Raw genomic sequence first — 9,012 nt, 5'->3', positions numbered from 1 at the left:
TGTACAATAATTTATTTATTCTATATTAACATTGTCTTACTGTGACATTTCTATTTTAATAATCTTTTTTTGTACAATGACTTAATTTATAATATTTGATATTTATTCTAATGCTTTAACATTACGTTTCATGTTTGCTTTGTTGTTTATGGAAAATATATAAATATGAACATAAACATATATGTATATATATATATATAGTCTGTTTAATCCGTTTGTCTTGATTGATTAATATAAATATATTTGTATACATTTCACTTATATTTAATCTGTATCTGTAATAGCAGTGACGGACAAAAAAATAGGATAAAAGTACAGTAATAAACATGATCTATATTTATATGAAGTTAAACTTCCCCTCATACTAATCAGAATTTTACAGATTAAGCCACAAAACAAAACAAAACTCAGATAATTCACAAGATTATATAGAAGGCTTTGATGGCTTATAAATAAATCCTGCACTGAGGTTCGAGTTCTGTTAAATGAAGACATTTTATCACATTCAATTCAACGTTTGATAGAGTTACAGAGCTTCCTCTCAGGCTCTCTGGAACAGGAAGTGGTGGCGTGTCTGAATCTTTGCGGTCGCTTTCCCACTCCAATCCTGCTTCGCATGTCTACATTAATACATGCAAACGGATGCACAGTATTCCTCCTTATTCCCCTTGATCAGTTCATTAATATTTGATGTTTAGAGATATAAACACCCATCACAGATTTGAAAATACAACAAGCTCTGTGAACATAAGACAGGGCTGCTACACACTACAGGCAATAACACACAACAACAAACACTTGACAATGAGACACAAAATCCAGAACTTAAATAGCGATGCTAATAAAAGGTGAAACCGGAAACAGGTGTGAGCGATCAGTGAGATGTGAAGTGCTGGGGCTTATGGGTAGTGTAGTTCTGAAACATTCAGCACAACCGTGACAAATGTTAGAACCACTTCACAATCACCGATCGCTTTATTAGTATTATTAGCATTTATCTACTTTATATCTCTAGCTAATAAGCTGCCATACAATTTCAGTGTTTATAGTTAATATTAGTAACCACTATTGTTCTAGAGTTCTCGATGTAAATCAGTTTATCCAGTTCAAAAGGTATTTTAAACAGATTGGTTGTTTATCTGCAACAGTTTGCTAATGATTAATACAAGAGATTGACTGATAAAAGGTTTCACCGATAAACACCCCACCCCTGATATTTAAGCATTTTTCCATAATCGGATATTGGTTTTGTAATATCGGCTCCACCACTAAATGCCTCCATCTTGTGGGAGTTTTGAGAATTGCGTGCAGCACTGCATCTGAATTTTTTTTTTGCATGCTTTATTTGTTTTACCTGTTTGTTTACCTCATGCAAGCTTTTATTTAAAAAAAAAAAGAGACAGTTTAGTAACGGTGTATAAATGAGAGTTGTTTTGTTTTGTATGCGAGGAGGAAGTGAAATTGTGACAAAATTGTTAGAAATAAAACGGTTTGTTCAGTTCAGTGGTGTCATCATTGTGTCAAAAACAGAAGTAAAACAATAAATAAATATCGGTTCTGCATATCGGTTATTGGGCACATAAATACATAAATAATCGGTAATTGGTTATTTAAAAAACGTATATCGGTCGAGCTCTAATTATAACAACTCATGGGCGTAACCACGCATTGTTTAAGGGGGTCATGTCTCCATATAGATATGGAGTCGTGTCTCATATATATATATATGTTTGTAAACATATACATATGTAAACATTATATATATATATATATATATATATATATATATATATATATATATATATATATATATATATATATATATATATATATATATGTTTATTAAGGAAAATCGGTGTGTCAAAAAGAATAGTAGCAAATAGAAGTTATTCTATTTGCTACTACTGGAAAATGCATAATTCTCTTTGGCAGGTGTGATTTCTTGCATTTTGGCACCATCTAGTGGGTCTTGTTGAAAGTAAATGAACCATTTCTTATGTTGACAGCGTTTTCACTACTTTGTAGGAGATGAACCGGAAGTAGCCTGCTTGCATGTGTCTGTCAAGTTTCTACATCTTTGTTACACATTCTTAGAAAATTTCCTAAAATGTTTTTCCCTTTGAACGCCTCTGCTGGGAAGCATCCGTGGGGAAACTGTATTTACAACATGTATAGTGTTGAATTTAGTTTCATGGGTAGCCATCCTTTCTGAGTCTGTTTAAAAGTCGTGAACGCGTGTTTAAATGTTAGCGCGTGTGGTTTGCCTGCACACATCTTAGCTCGCCTCTACTTGGTGTGGTGGGTTTCATGGTAGGTTGTGGAGCAGAGAATACATCTGCCCAGAGGACGTCCACAGCACCCTACAATTTCCCCATGCTGTGGGAGCTTCTATCACTCAGACATCACATGAATTCAAACGCTAACTGTAATCCTAAAATTACGTTCTAAAGCTGCAAATTTTCAGTATCAAACTTTGGATGTTGTTGGGGTTTGGACTCCGCCAATGACCATACGATTGTTACGCCCTCGATACAACTGGTCATTTGGTTAAACTGTTGGTCAGTACCCCAGAGTGGGAGGTGATGAAGTTGCCTAAAATCCTTTCCCTCTTCTGTGAGTGGTTCAGTCTGGAGGTCAGAGGTCACAGCTCCCTTAAATAAATAGACACATTTAAACACAGACGTGTTTAAAATGCTCATTCTGGTGATAAAAGTCTTCTTCTTCTTCACAAATCACATATCAAAACACTTCTCTCAGAAAAGAGTAACGCAGTCAGGTCCTTGTTCACCTCACGGTGAACAGCACCATGGGATCGTCTGGGTGAATCTCAAAAACTCTTAACTGATGCTTCCACGATTCCTCGATCCTCCTTTCTTCAGCCTGCGTTCCAGACACGGATGGAAGTCGGCCATCTTTCGGACGGCAGCGCTTCTTTAAACACTTGCAGCAGCCGAGGAACGAGTAGAGAGGAAGCTTCTAGATTTCTAGACGCACTTGAGGTAGAAATCAAATGGTCTGCACTTAAATCCCTGGAGGAACGTCGATTAAAACAGCGAGGCTTCAGCAGACGGCTATACGAGAAGACGGGCGAGGAGTAGAAGTTTGTTTAGGCTACAATATTAAAAAGTGCACGTTTTACTGTGAAGTGTTAGACAGATCAATCCATCTCGTCGTCTCCTCCTCGTTTGTGTAAGACGTTTGCGTTACACACTTCTGAGTCATGAAGAGGAATACTGAAACAGAGTGAACACACTAGTGACTCAAAATGATGTGATTTAGGACAAAACAAACTAAACGTGTCATTTTAAAAAAAGGAAAAAGAAGAGAGACATTTTCCATTCCCAGTTTCCAGTTGAGATTTAATTACTTTAATTAATGCAGACAGGTAATTAGCCGCAGCGGTACGGTCAGTAGTGTGTAGAGTGCGAGACATTCGGGGGTCACCAGAAACGAACATTAGTGACACTTTAGCTCAAAACAAACCTCCCAAAGTCGCTGTACTCCAAATGATCCTCAGAACTCAAGTACATTTGGGGTAAAAGTATTAATATTAATATTATTATTATTATTCTGCTTTAATGTGTGTGTTCAGTGGCGATAATGGTTCAGTCTGAAACGGGGGGGAATAAATAACTAATACTGAGCTAGTGCAGTGTGCGTGTGTGTGATCGTTTACACATAAATACACACACATTCAGTCCACATACAGTAAGAACTACAGGCCACACACACACACACACACACACACACACACAAATGTGCAGAAGTAAATGCTCCTTCATGTTCAACACCGCACACAGGAAGTCCAGCTGTAAAGTGACGTGTTAGGGAAGGAAGGGGGGGGGGGGGGGGTTGGAGGTGGGGCTCGGTCCATAGGGGTGGGGCTTGTGTGTGATTGATGGGCGGGCGTTTGCTGATCCTCAGCCTTCCTGTCCAAAGTCCTCGGTGAATCTCTTCACCTTCAGCAGGTCTTCGGCGTTCACCGTGGGCCGAGTGGTGGACAGAGAGCGCAGCATGTCGGCCTGTGACACACACACACACACTTATTTTCAAATCTCCATTTCTTAAAATATCAAGTCCTCTAGCATATGTGTGTGTGTGTGTGTGTGTGTGTGTGTCTTACCATACACACTATGGGCTCCAGAAGTTTGTCTCCAGGCACTTCCATCCAGGTCATCTCCATGGCAGCAGGGTCACCAGGGGAACATGGGGTCAAAAGGTCATCCACCATCACAGAGGGGTTACTACGGGATGGACCTCGTACCTGCAGTCACCACGGCAACCAGCGTTAAACATGAGTCACCATGGCAACCAGCATTTACTACAGCAGCCACATGTTTCTCTCGTTGAATGTGGGCGGGTCCTTCGCTCAGATTAACATGGACACGCCTCCTCAGGGCCTCCGACACGAGGCTAATGATGTCACTGCTGATGCTCATGATACAATAAACTAACTACTTAACCCTGAGTGTAGCATGCACATCTACACCACTACTGGCACGTGCGCATGCGTGTGTGAATGTGCGTGTGAGAGAGAGAGAGAGAGAGAGAGAGAGAGAGACCTTCTTGAAGTGTGTAGCGGACTGCACTTTTCGGACAGGCTGCATGAGAGCGTCTCTGACGATGATGCTGATGTCAGCGCCGGAATAGCCGTCAGTCTTGTGAGCGAGGAGGCGCAGGTCGGCCTCGCTCAGGCTGTGGGGCGTGTTCCCTAAATGGAGGCGGAACATGGTGGCCCGAGCCGGCTCTTCTGGAAGCGGGATGTAGATCCGTTTCTCGAACCTGCACAGCACACATACGCACACACGCGCACACGCACACACGCGCACACACACACACGCACACACACGCACACACACACGCACACACACAAGACCTCGTTTTAGAACCAAACTGAAGAAACTGTTCTCAACAGACTTATAAAAGTTGATGGAAAGGCAGATTTTCTTCGTACTCGTGTGTATGTTGATCATGTGTAAAGTGCAAACAGCTCATTTGCATGTGGTGACGCCCACAAAACTCCATAAAAGGTAAAGTGCACATGCAGCTGGGAGCACGCGTTTGTTTACGGCTCACGGCTCTACGCAGACAGACAGACAGGCAGACAGACAGGCAGACAGACAGGCAGACAGACAGGCAGACAGGCAGACAGACAGGCAGACAGACAGGCAGACAGACAGGCAGACAGACAGGCAGACAGACCGGCCCGTCCTCCGTTCATACACCACCGTTTCTTTCATCGTAACTAAACGATTCGTTTTATTTCTCTTCGTTTACGAGATTGTCTCGACTCGTTTCTTTACTTTTACATTCTTTAATTCGAGGAGATAAAATAAAGCGACTGGTTTTGACGGAATGTTCTGGATGGAGCGAGTGAACCAGCACAAGGAGCACGGGTTTCTGATCGAGACTCCAAAGCTCTTCTAGAAGAGTCTCTGGATAAGGGTGTCGGCTAAACGCCGCAAACCTGTAATAAACATAAACAGTTTAAACTCCTATGTTCTATGCTCCAGATATAAAAGTGCAGTAATCCGTGCAGATTATACGATCTGACGTCGATCCAGTCGAGGTCTACGTTAGTCAGTCTTCTTGTGTGTAAGTTTACACACTCTCTCGAGCGCGAGTACGACACCGACGTTCTTCTGAAACGAGGGGATTTTCATACGTTTCTTGTGCAGGTGTGGAGGAACACTGACCTTCTCCTGATGGCGGCATCCAGAACCCATGGGATGTTAGTGGCACCCAGAACCAAGATTTTATCATTGTTGGTCCCCACACCTGCCGAGGACACACACACACACACACACACACAGAATAGTGTCATGAAGGACGTTTTTATTGGCTGACACGAGCTGCTACTTCCTTCCAAGCTTTATTTTTCTTCCAAATCTCTCTCTCACCCTGCATCTGCACGAGGAACTCGGTCTTGATCCTGCGAGCTGCTTCGCTCTCGTTTTCACTTCGTGAGCCGCACAGAGAGTCCACCTCGTCGATGAAGATGATGGAGGGTTTACGCTGACGGGCAAGCTCAAACAGATTCCTCACTAACCTGAGAAAGAGAGAGAGAGAGGTATTAATACTTTAGACTATTAATTTCTATATGATAAAGTACACGCACGTCTAATTTCAGTTCTTTTGCACTAATCACAGGTGTTCACTATTAATACACACCACCACCATTGCCCCCTACTGGGTACATTCTGAACTGCAGTAACAAACTTGATTAACATTAGGGTTAATTATGAAGCGTAAAGTTACTGTGTTTATGGGTGCGCTTGAGAAAGAGTAGTGTGTGTGTGTGTGTGTGGTCTCACTTCTCGCTCTCCCCCAGCCATTTGGACACGAGGTCAGATGAGGAAACGGAGAAGAAGGTGGAGTTGTTAGCCTCTGTAGCTACAGCTTTAGCCAGGTATGACTTTCCTGTCCCAGGAGGTCCGAAAAGCAAGATCCCTCTCCATGGAGTCCGTTTACCTAAAACACACACACAGCGCACACAAACACACACACATCTATGTAATGCCTTAGTTAACTTTAGTGAAAATAGGTTTATATGATCAGTACCAAATTAGAAGGAGAAAACACACACACACACACACACACACACACACACACACACCTGTGAAGAGGTGAGGGAATTTGATTGGCAGGATGACGGCTTCCTTCAGGGCCTCTTTAGCTCCCTCCAGTCCAGCCACATCGTTCCAGCTCACATTCGGCTTCTCCATCACTATAGCACCTACACACACACACACACACACACACACACACACACACACACACACACACACAAGGCTGTGTTTCTCTCCTACCTTTGTCATTTTCAGTAAAGGAGACTTGGCTTTTTTACTTGTCAGACTCAGCAAGGGGTGGTGGCCTCTGTACCTGTCAGTCTCAGTGAAGGAGGCGTGGCCTCTGTACCTGTCAGTCTCAGTGATGGAGGCATGGCCTGTGTGCCTGTCAGTCTCAGTAAAACACACTTACCCATCAGGTGCTCCTGCAGTTTCTTCTTCTCTGGGTTCTCACCTTCACTGTCGCTGTCACTCCTGAAACACACACACACACACACACACACACACACACACACACACACAATAATAAATGAGTAACAAACAGAGATGAGAAACTGAATAAGTGTGTCTGTGTGTTAGAGATAGTGTGTGTGTGTGTGTGTGTGTGTGTGTGTGTGTGTACGTACTTGTCATTGCTTTGTGTCTCCTTCACTGGTTTCTTGCCCTGCTTGTCCTTGTTCCTCAGGTAGGACTTCAGCTTCTCTGCCCGCTCCAGGTACTGCATACACTTCCCCCTGATACTCTCCTTCGCCTTATCACTGTGAGCCTCATCTACAGGGAGACAGGGAGAGAGAGAAAAAAAGAGGGATGGGGGAGAGAGACGGGGAGAGAGAGAGACAGTGGAAGAGAGAGAGAGAGAGAAAGAGATTGTAATTGGTTAATTGTAATATTACATATTACTGTTCAGTACTGTATAATATTGTTTAAAACCTCTAGTACCACTCAGTAACGTTTATCATTGGTTATTACTGTATAATAATATTGATTCCTATTTAATATCTTTTACTATGGCCTATTACATTTATTACTGTTCAATTTCTCTGTAGCTCATCCACGGTTCGTAGATAACGTTACTAAAATTGTGTGTGTATTAAATGCCTTACCCAGCTGTAATGTAGTCATGTGATCGAATGCCATCATCACATGGTTGTTTACCACAACATCCAGTAAACATGCGTTCGATAATTCAATTTATATTTATATATATATATATTTTTAACATGTTGGCATTTGAGTTTCATCCCAGAAAAAATGATCTATTCAAGGAACTAATTGTGTCTGAACAGGGCTGCAGAAAGTAAACACACAGCTGAAAGTGAGGCGATGGGCGGGGTGCAGGTGAGTATGAGTGTGTGGGCGTGTCTCTGTCACTCACACTTGATGGCGTGTAGGAAATACTCCACAGCGTGCTGGTACAGTCTCAGAGCCTCCTCATAATTCTTGGCCTTATCCTCCTCTGTGGCTTTGGTGACCAGATCGATGGCTTTCTATGGGGTGCACATTAGAGGGGATTTCAGAGGAACATACATGGCAACCCCACTTCTCCCTACGCTTCACTGTTATCGTAATAATAATAATAATAATAATAATAATAATAATAATAATAATTCCTTAGATTTATATAGCGTTCCCAATGCTTCACCATTTCCTACACATCACCAGATCATACAGATATATACAGCACACAGTGTACAAGTCTATAAATAATAGGGAGCTGTAAACACTTAGGTAGCTATGCTAAACTAAACTAAGCTAAGCTAAGCTAATTCTCTGATTTGTGTGTGTATAGTGAATGGGAGAATGGAGTTAGCTTTGATTTAGCCTGCAGTAACGAGAATATAAACAACACATACTAACTACCGCAAGTGTAGTATAACCGATATTTATACATGAACGTTATTCATATTAATATTAAACAGTTAGCGCGGTTTAGCATCTCTCTGGTAGCTAGGCTAATGCTAGCTCCGGTACCGTTACCTGTAATGTTGACGTTGTCATTTCATCTCACGCTCTTGCGATTTTTCCCTCCAGCTTCGTGTTTTGTAAAATAATTTTCCTGACAGCCTCGAAACCTTTTTCGTAATGACTGATGGGAAAAACGCTAAGTAATAATTTCGATATTTTTTCCTCACACACACAAAAAAAAGAAACAAACGAATGTAAACAAACCGTTAAATTCTCATCAACAGCAACACCGCGCAGAGCCCCGAGAGCCACTGGGAGCTGTGACGTCACATCGACGCCGGAAGTGGATAGACCCACCGCATTCATTTCAGGAGTAGGATTTTCAAATTATCATCATCATCATCATCATCATTATTATTATTATTATTATTATTATTATTATTATTATTATTATAATTATAATTATAAAAATGCTTCTTGTACCTTACGATGTGTCAACGAGTAACACGTTACGAAAGTGTTTTTATTTTCAAATAGC

General features: G+C 41.7%; 2 protein-coding genes across 4 annotated transcripts in view; one reads left to right on the top strand and one right to left on the bottom strand.

Moving 5' to 3' along the window:
* The window catches only part of mespbb (mesoderm posterior bb), a 1,671-nt gene extending 1,600 nt beyond the window's left edge, over window positions 1-71 (top strand). Inside the window, exon 2 of the mRNA XM_017473639.3 lies at window positions 1-71. This exon is cut by the window's left edge and continues 105 nt beyond it. The gene's annotated coding sequence lies outside the window, so the exon portion shown is untranslated.
* Window positions 72-3,338: 3,267 nt separating this feature from the next.
* On the bottom strand, window positions 3,339-8,842 carry vps4a (vacuolar protein sorting 4 homolog A). 3 transcript variants are annotated; one of them, XM_053682089.1, is made up of 12 exons: window positions 8,739-8,811; window positions 8,547-8,655; window positions 7,945-8,056; window positions 7,196-7,340; window positions 6,982-7,043; window positions 6,617-6,736; window positions 6,315-6,471; window positions 5,901-6,049; window positions 5,697-5,778; window positions 4,563-4,782; window positions 4,124-4,264; window positions 3,339-4,022 (listed from the first exon to the last, which is right to left on the bottom strand). In XM_053682089.1, the coding sequence occupies exons 2-12, from the start codon at window positions 8,565-8,567 to the stop codon at window positions 3,921-3,923; spliced, it is 1,311 nt and encodes a 436-aa protein (XP_053538064.1). In that variant the 5' UTR covers window positions 8,568-8,655; window positions 8,739-8,811; the 3' UTR covers window positions 3,339-3,920. The 3 variants fall into 3 exon arrangements, with proteins under 3 accessions (XP_053538064.1, XP_053538062.1, XP_053538063.1); XM_053682087.1 differs by lacking the exon at window positions 8,547-8,655 and having other exon boundaries at window positions 8,739-8,842; XM_053682088.1 differs by having other exon boundaries at window positions 8,547-8,801.
* Between the last annotated feature and the right edge of the window lie 170 nt (window positions 8,843-9,012).

This window comes from Ictalurus punctatus, chromosome 8 (assembly GCF_001660625.3).
Source record: "Ictalurus punctatus breed USDA103 chromosome 8, Coco_2.0, whole genome shotgun sequence".
NCBI lineage: Eukaryota > Metazoa > Chordata > Actinopteri > Siluriformes > Ictaluridae > Ictalurus > Ictalurus punctatus.
This window is presented reverse-complemented; position numbering and strand designations above follow the sequence as displayed.

What these genes read in the sequence shown, in the direction of transcription:
- vps4a (XM_053682087.1), bottom strand. Translation starts at nt 8,840, where the DNA reads ATGAATGCGGTGGGTCTATCCACTTCCGGCGTCGATGTGACGTCACAG. An exon ending in CTGTTGATGAGAATTTAACG is followed by an intron (nt 8,057 to 8,738) that starts GTTTGTTTACAT and finishes TGCACCCCATAG; the next exon opens with AAAGCCATCGATCTGGTCAC. An exon ending in TTTCCTACACGCCATCAAGT is followed by an intron (nt 7,341 to 7,944) that starts GTGAGTGACAGA and finishes GTCTCCCTGTAG; the next exon opens with ATGAGGCTCACAGTGATAAG.